General features: G+C 41.8%; 2 protein-coding genes across 6 annotated transcripts in view; both read right to left on the bottom strand.

The window, feature by feature from the left end:
- The window catches only part of ryk (receptor like tyrosine kinase), a 47,835-nt gene extending 45,961 nt beyond the window's left edge, over window positions 1-1,874 (bottom strand). For all 3 annotated transcript variants that reach the window (XM_053430603.1, XM_053430606.1, XM_053430604.1), the window contains exon 1: window positions 1,247-1,874. In XM_053430603.1, coding sequence (XP_053286578.1) covers window positions 1,247-1,460 — 214 coding nt within the window. In that variant the 5' untranslated portion in view covers window positions 1,461-1,874. The remainder of the gene's footprint in view (window positions 1-1,246) is intronic.
- Window positions 1,875-4,002: 2,128 nt separating this feature from the next.
- sned1 (sushi, nidogen and EGF-like domains 1) overlaps window positions 4,003-18,330 on the bottom strand; it is a 28,516-nt gene continuing 14,188 nt past the window's right edge. Inside the window, exons 12-32 of one of the 3 annotated variants that reach the window (XM_053431393.1) lie at window positions 18,086-18,220; window positions 17,714-17,833; window positions 17,295-17,411; window positions 15,656-15,799; window positions 15,070-15,243; window positions 14,863-14,976; window positions 14,047-14,160; window positions 13,850-13,963; window positions 13,602-13,718; window positions 13,204-13,494; window positions 12,930-13,113; window positions 12,612-12,724; window positions 11,531-11,809; window positions 11,226-11,367; window positions 11,059-11,141; window positions 10,124-10,222; window positions 8,976-9,092; window positions 5,183-5,270; window positions 4,961-5,040; window positions 4,835-4,865; window positions 4,003-4,715 (exon numbers count right to left, since the gene is read on the bottom strand). In XM_053431393.1, coding sequence (XP_053287368.1) covers window positions 4,837-4,865; window positions 4,961-5,040; window positions 5,183-5,270; window positions 8,976-9,092; window positions 10,124-10,222; window positions 11,059-11,141; window positions 11,226-11,367; window positions 11,531-11,809; window positions 12,612-12,724; window positions 12,930-13,113; window positions 13,204-13,494; window positions 13,602-13,718; window positions 13,850-13,963; window positions 14,047-14,160; window positions 14,863-14,976; window positions 15,070-15,243; window positions 15,656-15,799; window positions 17,295-17,411; window positions 17,714-17,833; window positions 18,086-18,220 — 2,654 coding nt within the window. In that variant the 3' untranslated portion in view covers window positions 4,003-4,715; window positions 4,835-4,836. The remainder of the gene's footprint in view (window positions 4,716-4,834; window positions 4,866-4,960; window positions 5,041-5,182; window positions 5,271-8,975; window positions 9,093-10,123; window positions 10,223-11,058; window positions 11,142-11,225; window positions 11,368-11,530; window positions 11,810-12,611; window positions 12,725-12,929; window positions 13,114-13,203; window positions 13,495-13,601; window positions 13,719-13,849; window positions 13,964-14,046; window positions 14,161-14,862; window positions 14,977-15,069; window positions 15,244-15,655; window positions 15,800-17,294; window positions 17,412-17,713; window positions 17,834-18,085; window positions 18,221-18,330) is intronic. The other 2 variants (XM_053431394.1, XM_053431395.1) reach the window with 2 other exon arrangements.

Below are 18,330 nucleotides of genomic sequence, written 5' to 3'. Positions count from 1 at the left end.
TTGCTGACACCTTTGCAAAAAAACAACCTACAAGACGATTCATGCATTTAAAGCCGCATAGTGATGAGCTGGGCCTTCCTCCCATCACAAAGACATTACGTATTCGCACTTCTACCCCTTCATTAGAGCGTGCAGTGGCCAACACAAAGTAAATGACGGGTTTCAAACTGCATCCTCGACACATCTTTGGTAAACCTGAAATTATCAACTTAGGACCAGCACATTTTCTGTCTATTTTGCAGGTCTGAATACAGATCACTGCGTTTTAACTTGACGCAACTCTGTATATCCCAGTCAATTGTTGTAGTTTGTAAATGTATGGATCAGAGCTGGTTGAATACTCACCACAATCATAGAGCTGCTTCAAGCCTGTTTTCTTAATGATGTAACTTTTGGCTTACTCGCTTGAGGGAATATTGAATAATATCAACTGTTGGGCCAAATGCAAAAAAACTGTGCACAACTGTGTTACTGGTTTAAATTGAAGATCCACTCATGATATGTTGAGTTTTTGTCAAGTAATCCACCTTGATCTATGTGATCAAGTCATCATATGCAAGAGAGCTCATTAAAATCAGTTCTTTCATGACATGGGGACACACCATGACCAATGTTAACCTGATACACCCACAGACGGAGGAGGCCTTTTCAGGACATTTAGAGACAACATCTAGGACTAAACCTGTAATCTACACCAGCGAGGAGGACTTCTTCAGATCAGTGTCTTGGAAGTCTTATACAAACTTGGACAAAGACATTATCTCGTCCTCTTTGAATCCCCAAGGCTAATCGTTTATCACCATGAGCTCACCACAGCTACCACACTGAACACAGTTGAAGACGAATCTGATGTGTCAGTAGCACATGTATTACTATGAACTATAACCATGACATGAATGGTCGTGGGTCGAGGTTGAATACTCCACGGTGCGGGGGAGTTTTTAAATTACAAGTGACATGTACAAACCTCTCTCATTCTGGATGTGACACTATGGCTGCTCCTTAAACTAAATAACAATAAGAGGAAGAAGGTTGTAATGCTTCACCACAGTCCAGTAGAGTTTTATAGGAACACACAAAGATGTGAGGGGGGACCTGGCACCGCTGCATCACACCACACACACACACACACACACACACACACACACACACACACACACACACACACACACACACACACACACACACACACACACACAGATAACAAAGTTTGAGGACAGCTGCCATTGAACACAGGCCTTCTTACCCAGAAGCTTCTTCACTTCCTCCACACTCATGTATATATTGACACTGGGCAGCTGGTTGTTGTTGTTGTTGCCTGAGGTGCTGCTGGGGTTGGCGAGGCATCCGGCCCCCTCCAGCAGCAGCAGGAAGAAGAAGCCCCCCAGCCTCCACAGCACCGAGTGTGGCCAAGCTCGGGGCTCGGACGGGCTGCCGGAGCCGCGGATCCAGCCCAACATAGCGGTGGTCCTCTGGCTCGCAGTAGCTCTCGGTTTCCCCCGGTCGCCAACTCCTCTCTCATCCGCATGTGAAGTTAATCCCGGGGGGCGACATTACGAGTCACTTCACGCCGCAGCGCCACTTGTGGCACAAAACTCCGCTCGCCTGTTTTTGTCCTCCGCTGCTAGCCGAGCTAAGTTAGCCTGCTAACCGTCTGCGGAATGTGTGAGCGCTCCGCAGATTTACGACGTTTTCCCAAGTACGTAGACAAACTCCCGCGGCGGCTGAGGCCGCACGGAGGCGCCTCGATGTGAGGGGACGGCGGTGGAAGGAGAAAAGAGGTGAAGTCTCAGAGAGGCTAACACGTCCAGCTCTGAGCCTCCATGTCTCCGCTGCCGAAGCTTTCTCCTCACTTTTCATAGGAGCAGGGGGGTGGGGGGGTCAGCGCGGCTCTCTGCTCCGAACTGTGGCGGTGCCGCCTTCAAGGGCTGTCGGGAATTCGGGAATATTGCCACTGACCGACTCCAAAATGCTGAAATGATTAGTGAGGGGAATTTCACTTCCTCTGGATCCAAAGTCTTGAATCAACCAACCTCCCGAGAAATGCCTTTTAATATCACACAGACAATCAATGATAGAGACGTCAACTACTTAAATACAAATTATTCTCATGAATATTAAGACTTTATTCCGACGAAATTTGTTTCTCCCACTATCAGGACTTTATTTTCATCATTTTACATTTTCACATCCAATAAAACGACTTTAACAGAAAACTTTTTCTTTTAATATTACGATTTGACTATCGAATGTTCAGATATTTCCCCCTTTTAAGTGGCCCTAATACTCACCATAGCAGAAGACAACCTGATGGATTTTTGTCATAATCCAAACAATCAACACAACTCATTTCAAAACTGTATTTCTAGATCTATGCATCTGTTGCATTTTTTGTAATGCTGTACCAATACATTCTTAGCTGTCAGTAATATTCAAATTGTATTAAAGAAGCGTTCAAGAGGTTAGTTAGGAACATTCCGAGGTTAAGTGAAAGCAGCACAAAAGCCCTATACTCAATCTGGACAAGAAGCAGTGAAGATCTTTTCAACTCACCAAAACTCTAACATCGCAAAAAAATAAGGAGGTAGATGTGGAGCAGGCATATTTTCACTGAGGACACCAAGTGGAATTATACATTAAATGTTAAAATAAAGGATACAATTCAGTGCAATGTGTGTTCAGTTTGTGATGGTTCGAGGGGTCAGGTCACTGGTCTTCAATCACAGGTCCTCAGTGGGAGGTATTGGGCAATTGGAACTTTTTCATTTGGTTTAAAATTACACTTTTTCACATTAGGAAATAAAACATTGTAACGCTCACGTGTTGCTGTAGCCAGTCTCCTGCATAAAGAATGATCCGAAATAAAATATGCAAAAGGAACATGTGATTAATGAATATCCACATTAATACACAACATTAATGATGTAGTTTTACTATTATAGATGCACTGTAAGTGGAGTTACAATACTTGCATTCAAGTTAATCTTGTCTACAGTGGTTTTGGCACAATGCACACTTTATGTAGAACACACACGTGTCTTAGTGAGGTGTTGGGTGACCACAAGCCTCCAAAACAGTTTCAGTGCTGCTTGGCCGAGTGTGTGGAACTCTGCTGGAGCACAGGATTTTCCGAGTGTGATGTTTTGAAGATGATTGTGGCGAGTGCCCTGAAATTTTCCATCTGGGGAACAGTAGAGAATTTCATTGCTTTCATACTGTTGAAGCCATTGATGGACCCTCCTGCCTGCACACAGGCATGAGAATTTGAATGTTTCTCATGAATCAGTGTAGCTCTTTTAATTGGTCAGTCGCTGTGGTGAGGGATATAACAGATGTGTTATTGCAGATGGCAGGTTGTGCTGCTGCCTGTGGGCCAACTGCAAGAGTGGGTTTAGCTGAATCTCAGGTGACTTGGTGGAAAAGTGTGATGATCTGCCCATTTTCTCTTTTGTCACCATCTATGGCTAAAGACAAAGCAAGAGTTTGAGTCTGTTTTGGAAGTCAGTGGTCACCAGTGGGTGGTAGAGTGAGCCAGTGATACAATCTATAATCTTAGCACAGAAATAGTAACTGTTAGTCTGAAGGACAGTATTGTTTTTTTGGTCTTTTACATGCACCAAAACTGAAACTGGTCATGTTTGCCTCCTCTTGTTGTTGAAGTACTTCTAATATATCAGGTCACTTTGGCTACTGTTGAACTGACTGACCCATTTAATAAATCACATAAAATGACTGGTTAACCACATCACGTAAAGTTATTATACTAAGACCTCAAAGATACTTGAATGACATCTTTGACCATGTCTTTGTGACGGTGATAGAGTATCTTTTAGAATGAATTTACTTAAATGGAATTATTTAGCAGGTATTTATGGATAAAATAAAATAAAATGAAGATTTAGTTACAATGATAAACTCGGTAAATATGAATTTCTGTACTTTTTCAAATATATAATTCAAGATGAAAACATCAACCCAACAAGACACCAGAGACAAAAAAAAAACATTTTAAATTTTTTATTAATAAAATATTCACCTACAAAATGGCCTATAAACACTATTTACAAAGTATGAGGCACTGATGCCTGCAAAGACACAGAAACAGATATTTATACACAAATAACACTGTGCACCATTGTCAGAGGACAAGATGAATTTATGGGGTGTGGAAAAAAAGTTTTCCCATCATCTTTATAAGGAGCTCATGTGGCCGGAGTAGGGAAAAGACCGGGACTCTGAACACTCTACAGTTATTTCCCTGAGGGACAAACCTGCAGCTGAATCACAAATAATACAATAAAAAAAAACCTCTCCTAATGTGTCAGCATGGACATGGAAATGAGGTATATAAGGTATCTGATGCACTGCAGTTGACTGCTTTCCAATGACATTTGCATACAAGAGTTTGTATGAAATATGAGTCATCAAACATCACAAATGATAAATGATTTGGGGCCATTTTCACTGGGTCGACCGAAGCTTCTTCACGAAAACAGGGAGCAACAGACTGCAGCTCTCGGGACGTTGACGAAAGCGACCTCATTTTCAGATGAATGACGATGTGTGTCTGAAATGTTACAGTGGGCTCTGACACGGGTGTTCAGCACAAAAAAAATGACCATAATCAGTTCAAGTAGATTATAAACACCAAAATTGAAGTAAGGAGGTTTTCACATGACAGTGACAACAGTCCTTTCATCGGTTAACCAAGTGCTCTGGAAAAAAAGGAGAGAAAAGACAAATATTTAGGATAATTGTTGAACGTCTTGTGATGTGTTACAGCACCAGTGCAAACACAAGGTAAGATGAGGAGGTTGTGTTCGAGGAAAGCCACCTTTATTGTTGTCTGTGTGTTCTTCTGGCTGCTGAGTGAAGTAATAACAAGGTATAAAAAAAGAAATGCATTAGTTTTATTGGCGGAAATGACCTCATCATTGTTCAGTCAGCGTTTGGAACTTACTCTGACTTTTCTTCGGAAGCACTGGTTCACAAACCTCTCGATAACAGACGTCCTGCTGTACTTTATACGTTCTTTTGTATCTGCAGAGAAGAAAACATGCACATCTGTTTGACCCAGAGGATAACACGTAATCTCTGCGTTACTCCAGCTTTTCTATTTGGATGTACTGTAGATTTAGATGTAAGGAGCAGAACTGTAGATCTGTGGCCTGATAGGACTTACAGGTAGTGGCAGACTCCACCCTCCCAGACAGGCACACTCTTTGTTTCAGAGTAGATACGGGTACATGGGTGGGGCACTCGCTGGCAGGCTGCATTACAAAAAAAAGGCCGTCACAAAACACAAGGGAATGAATGTTTTAAGAATTGTCAGTGAGGAATCGTCTGCTGGATGGTTTAGGAGTCATGTGGGCTGGAGCCGGGCCCTGCTCTGTGGCTGATGGATGGTTTCAGGAAAGGAATGTTTAAACAATCCGACGCTGGATTTTTAGTTGAAGAAAAAAGCTGAAGAGGGGCGAGGGTATGTCCAGTGTCTTCTCAAAACACAGTTTCATCAACACTGAATCAAAAACTGACATTTTCCCAGTTTTTCATTGTGTTTCATTGTGATTCTCTAGTTAGCATGAAGAACATTGTTTTTAAAGAAACTTTAATGTCACCTTCTACACTATCAAGACAATTGGTATGTCTAATGGTGAATTTACATCTTTATAGACATTTGCTTTGCATTTCTTATAACCTCCACCAAGGAGGTAATGTTTTCATCTTTCCTTGTTAGTCAGCAGCATTACACTTAGCTACGGTGGCAGTATGCGCTCTAGAGGTTCCTTCTTATTTAAAGCTTTTACATCTTCTCATGCATGTATTTAACATAACCATGTAGTGTATTTGCAACATAGCCAGTTAAGAATACAAATTGAACTCCAGTGATATTTTAAAATGTTCAGTATTGCAGATCAACTGTGTCAGAGCTTTCTACATTCACCAAGGAGGTTTTGTTTTCATTGCTGTTTTTTGTCGGTCTGTCTTTTAGCAGGACAACCTTGAAAAAACTTGGCTCAATGAAGAACCCATTAACTTTTGGAGCAGATTAAAATAAGTGGGTTGATCTAAGATTTGTTTATTTTGTCAACATTGTGATCTTCCAGAATTTCTCAAGAAAGAATGCAGCGATCTTTATGAAAAAAATCGTTCATGTTTAGAGTGCTGTCTATAAATAAAATTTGGTACAGATCCGTATAATAAATATGGTGATAAAGTGGCCAAACAGCCTTGGCAGAGGTATGCACTTGCCGAGTGCCCTTCTAGTTATGGAATACTTTAGTTTAGAGTTACACGTCATCATGAATTAAAGCCTAATGCTCAAGACTTTTAAAGCACTTATTCACTCCCATTTATCTATAACTCACCAGAAACACAAAGGAGCTTCCATGTCCCAAAGTAATTCAGAAATAACGTAATCAGTTTCACGCAGCAATAACATGGGAGCAGCATTTACTCCAAGATCTCCTTCTTTAGGTTTGTGCCATAAACCCTTCAATAATATCTTTCTGTGTTAAAATGTGGATTCCTTAAAGTATCACTACTACGCCCAAAATAAGACCAGTAATGGTAGTTGATAATCTCGGTCAGGCTGTTTACAGAAGCAGGTTAGCTTCCCGAAAAGGAGGGGACACAAATTATCTGAATAATAATCTAATACAGTCATGTTGGCCAGCACATTGTATTTTATTTATGCCCTTTAGTAAGAATCTGTGAATTTATATAAGAGGCTTATAATCAATTATTTTAAATAATGTAAACATGGCCATGGACACTCTAGATACTGCAGTCCTTCTGACTGTCCTCAACATAAAGCATTAGTAGTACAGATGGCCAAGAGGCTTCTCCTCCAGGCAGCTGGCAGTTTCTTATTTACAGTCTGTCACAGATACATTGAAAACAAGCTGGCGACTTGTGTCAGCTGTACCGTGTGTCTGGAAAATGAATAACAGTGCTTATAGTGTATGGGGTATGGCCTCCCTTGAGTGCACAACTGCATGATCTGTACATGTGCTACTTGCTGCACGACTTTAAGATTGGAATATTTTCCTGTGACAGAAGAGAGATACCAAAGATGAAGTGGCCTGAGAACAGAGAGGGATATTGTCCATGGATGATATACTGCTGCCTCACTCAAAGTGCCAAACACTCAAAGGAAACACTGAAAAGCGGCACGGCACAAATAATATGGCCCTTTGTGCCTTCGCTGACACTGTATTGATGTTGCACATTCATGCCCCTGAGCCTTAATGTTAACCAAGCCATTGATAAAGGTCACAGGGGTCAATCGTCAGTGGAGTGTGTTTCCTGCATATATGATCTCTATACATAGCTCAGAGCTCTGTGACAGTTAACACGATGACATTCAAATCTAACACACATTACACTTCAAGTTCACACCCGAGATGCTCCACTTACACTGAGAAGAAGCAGAAACACAACCCTCGGGAACACAAAGAGGGGACTGTAAATCCTGCACTGACACTCAGGACAGCTGGGGTCAGACATCTTTCCCCAGAACCTCTTTTGTTCACCTATCCCAGTGCCATGAATGCTGCCAGTTTATGTAATGCTTTAAGCTGTGGGCTTGTTTTCACGTGAACTAGCATTAAATTATCCATCAATTTTCCGCATCATTTATTCAGTCCAGGGTAACGGAGGCCTCGCACCGATGCTAGCTCGAGTTTCCAATTCAGCTAAACATTTGTTTGGACTAGGGGAGGAAAATCCCACATGGAGAACATGCAAACTCCACATAAACACTTCGGAGCCTCCTGAACCACAGTGCAGCAACATCAAGACACCAAGTCTCTGTCTTGTGACTGGGCCACTATGGTAAATGAATGGTAAATGGTCTGAATTTATACAATACTTTTCTAGTCTTGATGATCACTCAAAGCAGCTTACTGTACGGTTTTGGTCATTCATATACATTCCAACAGTGAATCGAGTGAGAGAACATTTGGGGTTTAGCCTATTGCTCAGGGACACCTCAGCCAGTGGAATGGAGGAGCCGGAGTTTGAACCAACAACGTTTTTGGATAGTGAAGCTACCCGCTCTATTCTGATTTGGAAAGGCTTCTACTCACACTAGCGTGCTTGGCTCTTGAGAATGACTCATTGCTCATTGGTTCACCACTCTGGTCCAAATAATAATATGCCAGTGACTGTCTGATGGACTGATATGACATCTTGTGCACACATTCACGTTCCCCAGAGGATGACGATTTGAAATATGTGAATATCATGGTCTGAGTCTCTGGCATCAGAGGAACACACGTGGCACCAGTGGTTGACATTTGTGGGTTTGACTGAAATGCCTTGAAAACTATAGGATGGATGGCCAATACATTTTGTATAAATATTTGTGATCCTATGACTTTTCATGTAGCACCTGCGTCAGATGAAAAGTATTTTTAATACTATGGTTTGTGACCCATTACCTGCAAAACTAACAACACAGTCATCAGTCTGATGTTAATGTGCTCACATGCGAAACTAAGATGGTGATGGATAAACATTATACATCAACATTGTCCCTGAGAGCCTGTTAGCATGCTGCTGTGAGTATTTATAGCTCTGTGGTTAAGTACTGTATAGTCATACTGGAAGCATGACACAGGTTTCCGAGTCTTGTTAAGATATACAAGACTATTATTTCAAAAATATGTGGGTGCCCTGCCTTGCAGCCAACACCAGATGGAAAAAGCTCAAGCCCCCTGCTACACCACAAAGGAAAATTAGAGAAAGATAATCCATGGAGTTTATTATGTTACTGACTTCACTAATCAACTTGTAGATCTAGTGTTTAGGACAAAAATCAGTGTTAATAAAGAAAACCCTTATAAACATCAACAGGATGAGCGACTACCCATGTTCACTCACTTGCCAAGCAGCAGCCTGTGTGTGTGTGTGTGTGGGGGGGGGGGGGGGTTGTGTGTGTGTGTGTGTGGAGAGGAAGCACATAAACTTACATAGTTCACACTGTTTGCCCTTGAACCCCACTGCACAGTCGCAGATGAAGGAGTCTCCTCCACTCGCACATGTACCCCCATTCTGACAGGGCAGACTGCGACAGTCCTGGGGCGACTCTAAAAGACAACAGCTGCCGTTAACATCCACACAACAGAAAGGGAAAGGGCCTCAGGTTTCAGGCCCACCACTCCACATTATCTACAGCTGATACTGCATGTTGATGGGCTATATCTCCAACACCACTTCCTCTCTTTTTACTCATCTACCTTCCAGAAATTTACATTTCTTTCTCTTTCAAGGTTTCCTCACTGGCAATTCATCTCACATCACTGTACTCAGAAAACACAACACCATGTTTACAAGAACAGCAATATTCAGACTATTGACTTTAATCAGAATTAGATTCAATGATGATGTTTACATGAGTTACTAATAGAATATTCCATTCATATTTCCGTTTACATATCACAGAGAATAGTGTGATACCAAGCAGCTGGTAACTGCCATACATGTGGAGGTCACAAATATATTATAATGTGATTAAGAATGTGTCCACATAAAGGAACCTAAGTTAGGATACTTCACATGTTTTAAAGGTATCACACACTTTTGTTGAAATCCTATGCTCGGCCCGATTGCAATCAACAGATAAAGTCATCGGAAAAGAAAATGTAAAAAAGCAGGTGTGTGGCACAACATGGCCAATCGTTTCACTTTGACCTTATCAAATGATTGGTGCACGAGTCTTCAGACGAAGAGACATACACCAAAAGTCGGATTTTAGTGTGAGTTCATATGGGCAAAGTTTTGACGAGAGGGTCAAAAGAGGGGGGTGGGACGGGAAGTCCCATCCCCCTCTTTTGGGGGTGGGTGGGACTTAAACCCTAGCTTTAATTCAATCATTGTTTGTTCTAATTATGCCATTATTCAGATTAAGGTAATCAGAAAATTCTTAGCTGGTTTTTGTCTTATCTAGTTAATATTGGAATATAACTGTCCATGTAAACATAGTCACTGACAAATAACAAACAAACCAATAAGTTGACTCTTTTCAAAAGGACACTGCTCTCACATGTGTGACACATCAGCTGGGATCAGTTACAGCGGCAGATGTGACATCCGCTGGTCCAAACAGCAAAACACCTACCAGGCTTCCTTCTTAAACCTTCTTCTTGAATCTCTAGTGCAAGGCTGATTTTGTTTGTTGTTTCTTCCATCTTCTCTAATCTAATCGGAGGCTCAGGCTCTGCAAAGCAAAACATTTTCTGTCATGAATCAATGTAAAAAGAAGACAAAATGAATGACATACTGCAGCTTGCTTCCTGCTACACTGGGAAGTTGTACTAAATGGGACACTTTAAACATGTTGTGTACATTCCTCAGCCTGGAGCACAGAAACACAACGTTGCTGATTTGACAATATTACCAAAATCATATTATGACATCATGGGTGTAACACTGAGAAAAAAAAGGGCAGAACATTTCTAGAAAGGAAGCGATCCTCCCTGGAGCACAGGATGACATCTGTAAAACAGTTTTCTGTTTAGACCATCGGCTATAATGCTCTGCACTGTGGTGCACTAACTTAAACAAGTGAAAAACATTACTTAAAAAACTATCGTCTAAGAACTAAAAGAAGAAAATTATTCCTGAAAGTCATTGGTGTCTGACTTATCTGTCCTTATCGAGAGCTGCAAGATAAAGTTGACACCATGTGTAAGATTAATCTGGGATAGCAGAGAGACCAGTTAACATTAGAGGACCACCCATATTTCATTCAGACAGGCCTTGGTTAGGAACATATGCTTATGCAGTATGACTTAAGTTAAGATAAGCCAATAAGAAAACTCCTTTATTGTATGTACATCCTGAGCACATTAGAACAGATTTAATTTTGTGTCATGTTGGTTTAATAAGTGTCCTCCTGGCAAGAGTCCTAAGTCCTGTATTAGTTACTTATGTCAAACAAGAGTGATTAACTGTATAAATCACATTAAATGTTTTGGAAAAGGTGTCAAGCGTTGGTAAAGTGGTGACTCATGACTTAATGTTTATCACGCGTCTCCTACGACTCGTACTTACTATTACGATGTCGAATGGCTTTTCGAGGTAAGTGAGTCAACTTAGCCGTTATCTTTCCTCTCCTGTCAATGAGCTCTGTGTATCTGCAACACAGAGACAAATCATATCAGCAGCAATATAACAGTATAATGTTTTTAATGGCTGTTTGTTCATCATCACAATCATACCTGGGAATTTCCTCAGAGTTCTCCATCACTGCTGCACCTCCCAGGTCCTGAGGCTGAGATGGGGGAGGTGTGCGTCCCACCTGCATCCCCTGACCAGTCGCCGCTGGCCTCTCTCTCCTCGGTGATCTCCCCTCCATTGGCACTGCCCCACAGGAAATGAGCACAGAATTTGACTTGAAAAGCACCCACTTATAAACCGATTCATTAAAAGCAGATGTTAGATTTGGGCAGAAAAAGGAATCTCACTAATAAGACATTTTATTGTATATGGATACAGGAGATGAGAAGCTCTTGCAGTCACTCACAGGTAGTGAAGGCTAAGTGCTGAGGAAAGCTGTGGATCTGCTGCTGCCCCGTGCTTTTGACGGATGTAAGAGCCAGATAGTATTGCTGTCCTGGCGTCAGCTCACGGAGGGTATACGATCCTAGCTTCCCGTTGGGCAGGAAGCGACTCCTGGTATTCAACCCTCGGGTCACGTTGACCACAAAGCCATCTGGGACACTTCTCGGGTGGCGGCTCCAGGTGATCAGCGCGGAGTTCGTGGTCACATGTGACAGGGAGAGGTTCTGTGGGGGGAGAGGCCCTGAGGGAAACACATGGTCAGACTGTTAAACAGATACCATTGTTTGTTACTTTATTTAGTGTTGTCATTTTGTTTGTTGAGGTGTAAAATGATGTTAACTAAATATGTAAACTGCTGCCAATTCACAAGATAACCAATCACAGAACTAATAAACATGCGTATCACTACTGGTTATAAAAATGGATACAATTCTCTGTGCTTAAAGAATGAAAAGATGCATTTATTCTTTTATTCAACCGTCATTCACCAGAAGAAGCTTAGCTCATGAGAGTTTACGAGACATTACTTACATTACAATACAGGAAAAGAGAAAAGCAAGTTAAAGCAGGCGACATATCATATAATAGCTGTGGATCAAACCCAGAAACGAATACATGGCTGATAGTCTTGAGGCTGAAAATCTGAGCTCGATTTAAAACTTTGTATTAAACATTCACTGTAATCCAGTCTGTCGTGTCAAACAGACTGGATTGTCTGGCAGACATTTTCAGGAAAAGCTTAACTTGAAGAAGAACTTGAAGTACATGCTAGACTATGGAATAATGTTTTTTTTTAATTCTCAATCCTTTTCAAAGTTTTGAACATTTGATTCTCAAAGAAAAAAGAGATTTAACTAAAAAAAAGATAAAAAGATAAAGCCATTCGTATGACGAAATGTTATTATTTTTCCAAAAAGGAATTAGAATCAGTTTAAATAGTAAAAGAGAAAAATCCGACGAACATGACTGAGCAGCCAGCAGATGTTTTAGTATCATTCAAATCCCTTCAATGTTATAAGACATGAAGAAGTGAAGTAACCTACTGCTCCAGAACTGCAGTGGTCCAACTGAGAGGCTAGTGGAGGGAAACTCATCTGGTCTGATTCCACTTTGAGTCAACACGTCCACTGTGTACATCTGACCAGGAAGTAGCGAACTGAGAAACCCACAAAGGTAAATGCACTACAGTCAAACAAACATGGCACCTTTGTCAGCAGTGGTTGAACAGCGCCCTCTGGTGGTTGAAAGGTATATTACCCAAAGCCCTTCAAAGTGCACAACATTGCCACTTAGTGGACAAGTAATGCTGGAGGGCTGTACAGTTGCCTGTGTTCTTTTGAAGCATTATTTGTGATGCTGACCTGAAGCTGTACTCAGTGGTGCTGGTGTTGAGCACTGCAGTGCGCGCCTCGCTTCCATCTGAGGGCAGCAGAGACACGTGCACCCTGCTGACCGCTGCATGACGAGCCGCCTGAACCAGCCAGCGCAGCCACACCTGAGATGAGGACACATTCACCAGCTGCAGCTCCTCCACCCGCCGAGGTCCTGCACACAAACACACATGGAAATGTAATCAACCTTATACGGACATTTGGTTACACGTGTTCCTACCGATGCATTCAGGAATATGCTCACTGGTGCGTATCAGTGCGGTGGCAGGCTGACTGGAGTCTTTTCTGTTGGTGCTGCGTTTGATGGAGAAGGTGGAGATGTTGTAGAGCAGGCCGGGCACCAGGCCCCGCATGACGTGGGTGGACTGATGCCTGTCCAGGTAATCTGTTTTGGGGTCACCCCCTCGCCCCAGTGGAGCGTAGGTGACAGCGAATCCGCTGATCAGGCTGTGCGAGGACTCCGGCTCGTCCCAGCGCAGCTCCACCTCGCTCTCTTCCACGCGCAGCACATGAAGACCAGAGGGAGGCAACAGGTCTGGGAACATTGGCAACCTTACATGTCTGATCCATACATTACATAATTACAGAGTTGTCTTAGAAATACACAGCAGACAATGCAGTGTGGTGTGACTCTCGACTGACCTTTCTCACAGTCTTTGCCTGTGTATCCTGTTTTGCAGACACAGTAGTAGTTTCCTCTCCTGTCAGTCCTGCAGACGCCACGGTTTCCACAAAGCTGCAGTACACATGGATCTTCCACTGGGGGGTGACAAAGATAGACAGTGGACACAATGCGGCTCATGCGTGACTGTTTGCACTTCTTTAAGTTTGTGTTAATGATCTGTTAACATCAATAAAACAGACTTGTGAGTCAGTCCAAGGCCACTTACACATCTGGCACTGGTCCCCGAAAAAACCTCCTTTGCACACGCACGCATAATGCCGCCTGTAGCCCCGACACACTCCTCCATTTAGGCAGGGGTTGGATTCACACGCATCCTGCTCTGCACACACATATTTACAGTAGAACATGATTGCTGTCCTCTACAATCTGTGTGTTAAAATATAGGATGAGTAAACATTGTACCTATTTCACAGTTCTGGCCTTGGAACCCTTGTGGACAGTGGCACAAGTAGGATCCAGGCTGGTCCTCGCAAGTCCCCCCGTGCTTACAGGGTTCAGACAGGCATGTGTGTGTCTCTTAAGGGGGATGAAACACACATATACACCGGTACTATAATCAATATGTGTGCAGATAGATTGAACTTTTTCAGCATTACTAGAAGTTCCTCAATTGGTCCAAAACGCAGCTGCCCAGTCACCCGTGTCCTTTAACAACTACACTGGCTCCCTGTCAAACATCCCCTCATGTATGTCCCTTGACATGCCTATGTTTTTACGCTTGTCCTTACTTCCACGAAAAAACAACACAACAGAATTGTCTGATATGAGACATGTATTAAATTTTGCTAAAATGAATCTTAATTGACCCGTCTCAGAATGGCATTAGGTAATATCTGACCTCTACCCATGGAGTATTTGACATATTGGTTTAGAGGTCAAATTGGTGTATATCACATATGGACTCCATTGCTGTATTGTGTGGGACCAAGATAAACCAATATACTATGGAAGGCACCTCCTAGACAACAAATATTTGTATATATATATATATATATACTTTCTATATACTTTCTTCCCAGTTACAGATCATACCTAAAACCCCAAATTTAGACCTGCTTATTATGTTTTGTCATGCTTTTTAGTTTTTGCTATTATAATCCAATTATTGTTTTATTGACATCCTAATATTTTGTAGATTTTTGTTACATCCGTACGGTTTCTTCTAAATAGCATGTATTATTTCATTGTTATTATTAGCAGAGTTTGATTAGGCTGTACCTGTTTCACAGCCGTTTCCACTGAAGCCATCCTTACACACACACTGGTAGGATCCCACCTGGTTTTGACAGGTACCACCATTAAGGCAAGGCTGTAATAGACACTCGTTGATCTCTGCAATGATAGGAAATAGTGTAAGCGTATAAACTGTGGAAGAAATAGGAATCTAGTTGTGTAGGATGTTTGTGTGTTTGTTTCTGTACAAACCCTCACAAACTGGTGGCTGGCTCCAGTCTCCCTGAATACCACAGATGCTCTGGGTGGCTCTGGGCACAGACATGAAGCCTGAGTGGCAAATATACACGGCCATGGAGCCCGGTGTTGTCGAGGAGAACTGGACCTCGGCATGCTTAACTTGCAGGGGCGGCCCACAGCTCAGCTCTGAAATGAATCCAAACAGGCCGATAAGGTCGGCACGGCTGCACAGTAACACTAGCTACTCCCAAACAGTGGGGCTAAAAGGAGCTCATTCAGGATATATTACTGGTAACAGAGGGGTTTTACACACACACACACTCTGGTTTTGTCCTCCTAAATTTACACCCCAGCATGCAGCATCAGGTCCATCAGGTCTGGCTTTATATAGTTTATGCAGCGATTCTATATCTGTATATGTGGGGCCTCCGGTGCAGCAACACAGCTAAGATTATCTTCAGATGGAAAACGAGTATCTCTACACACAGCTCAGGATATCCCCTGTTTGTGCCAATCTATAAAAAGTCAAAGTCGTACAAAGTTTGGCATCAGAGTGAGACTTGGGACATTATTGTGCGGTGACACACAGTCTCCTTACCTGCAGAGGTTTGCACTGAGCTCCTGTTTATGTCACAGTGTCTGCCACTGAAGGCCTCGGTGCATTCACATTTATACTTTCCAATGTAGTGAAAACACGTCCCGCCATTTAGACAGGGGGTGGAGGCACAGGGGTCTGGCTTCCCTGAAAGAAAGCATACACACTCAGAATTAATGATAACAATAGAGAAAATATTAACGTCATGTGTAAAGCATGTCAAGATGCAGTCCAATAAAAATGTATTGAAAAAAAATTATTATCATAACACAGTTTGCTGTTGTACGATCCAGGGGAGGGTACTCCACAGTTTAAAGGTCATGAAACAGGACTCTAAGAACAAGTAGTTCTCAAACAGAAGGCAGTGTAACATCGTGCTGGAGAATAAAAGAAAAGGTGGTCACTTATATAGGAAGCTGCTGGGTTATTACAGGCTTGATAAACAAGTAAAGGGATTTTTCTTAGGAATAATTTTCTAAAAGATACACGTAGCCAGGGTAGTGTTGTGTTTGTTTAAAAATTTGCAGTGAAATTGAGTAAAATCCAGAATTTTGTAAACATTTTCAAAGTTCCTAAGATGAAGAAAAATATAATAAGAAACTTCCATCTACAACCTCTCCCAGAGAGGGATGGTAACCATAATGAGTTGAATACCAGTTTTAAATTCTCCAAACCATCAACAACATATCTGAGCTTATGACATTGTTGCATCATGCTGGGATGTTTTCCTGACTGTTGCTCACTGCAGAACAACAACATCTACCTGAGGCTTCTATGCTGGTGGAAACAAGTGGGAGTCATGGTGGAAAGGATTTACTGTCCAAATCCTGGCTTCATTTCATGAGGGAGGCTGACGCGGTGCGACCTGAATGATCATTTCAAGTCAGGGTGGAAACATCTTTCCAAACAACATGGGCTTGAATTCCTGAAATGCCATGTATTTGACACTCACACACGAGTGCCACTGCTTCACAACCAAGCAGCACGTAAGGTTTCTAGTAAGGTATTTTCAATATATATCTAATACATATTTTTTGGACCAGTACAATGTGTTTGAACAAGTCTCATTTGTTCAATAACTAAAAAATGTCCAGGTAGTGCAACCAAATATTAGTAAAGATATATACATTTTCCTTCAATTTATTCTTAGTGGAATCTTTGGCAAACACCCCTTAGAGTGTCTACACTGCCAAATCCATTATTAGTTTATTTTTGTATTTACAATAATTTAAGGTTTTTGTAATCTATTGGCCAGGTATTGAGTACCTCAAGCATCCAATTTACATTTAAAGATGGAAAAATAATTATAAAACCCTTAACCCTTACATTATATTTATCATTTGCCATTAACTAAATTGGTATTACTGAATAAAGTTATATATGTCGGGGATAGATTAAATTACTTTAAAATGGAAACTTTGAAACATTGGCCTCTCTTCAATTCCCACCCTACTACCATAATACATCTGTGACTGGTTTCTTGGGGCAGACAGAGTCTCAAGTAGAATCACAGTTTTCAGATCACCGAGTTAAAAAAAGATTCATAACTTTAACAGTGAAACTCGGGTTGTTACTGTGCATTCTTACATAGAAATTCAAAGATTTAACACAGTTTTGCAAGAAATTCGAGGCTGGCACTCACCCACTTCACAGTGTTTCCCAGTGAATCTGTAAGGACACACACATCTGTAGCTTCCCGCCTCTTCCTTACAGGAGCCACCGTTGCGGCAGGGACCAGAAGCACAAGTGTTGAGTCTAACTGGAAAGAGACAAGAGAAACCTTGAAGCAAAGAACACTTAGTGTTTTAATGATACAAAATAATTCAATAACAGTTACGGTCATACTTCAGGAAAAAAAACTTGTGTAAAAAAAGTGCAAGTTATCATAAGCCTTTTAGCTGTTGTACTATTGCAGTTGTAATATTTCAATATAAACAGCATAACTAGTATTACCATGTATCCTGTTATGACTAACAAGTCTGAGGGATGATATGATCATGATGCTTCATAGGCTCATGTGAGCGTGGTCTTCTAGTGTTTGTATTAATATTATATTACTACCTTTCTCACAGTGCTTCCCCCAGTAGCCGTATTTGCATTCGCAGGTGTAGCCCCCGTCCCGCTCGTAGCAGTAACCCCCATTCAGACATGGAGAGGAGTCGCAGACCGATCGGGGCTGTACTGAAAAACACATACCGAGACTTGACTATGTTCCATTGGTTCACCTCCTCAATTTAACTTGAGCCTTTAAAAAACACATTTTCCTCATTTTATGATTCGATGCAATACAAATCTCATCATAAAAACAGGAACATTTATTATTGGTTGAAAAAATGACACTTGTCCAGACCATCGTGTTTGTTGCTATAGTAACCAGCTGCTCATGCAATGACACATAGCTGCTGTTGTTGGGTTGGTGACTGAGGGTCTTACCATAGGGATCGAAGTCCTTGAGATCTAGCTCTGCTACACTGGTCTGACACGTACACAGGTATGCTCCCCCGAACTCCAAGCAAGGGCCTCCATCAGGGCACAGCCTGCCATGACTGCATGGCGTTTGGGTAGCTTCTGGGTGGAAGGGATTGTTAGGTGGGTTCACATATTTTGGAAAATGAACAACTTCTCATTGGAGACATTTGCAAAAGTTTTGCTTATCCAGTTTTTTTCCCATATTCATC

Source organism: Pleuronectes platessa, chromosome 9 (genome assembly GCF_947347685.1).
Source record: "Pleuronectes platessa chromosome 9, fPlePla1.1, whole genome shotgun sequence".
In the NCBI taxonomy this organism is placed as follows: domain Eukaryota; kingdom Metazoa; phylum Chordata; class Actinopteri; order Pleuronectiformes; family Pleuronectidae; genus Pleuronectes; species Pleuronectes platessa.
The sequence above is the reverse complement of the archived record's forward strand: the minus strand, read 5'-3'. Positions and strand labels throughout refer to the sequence as shown.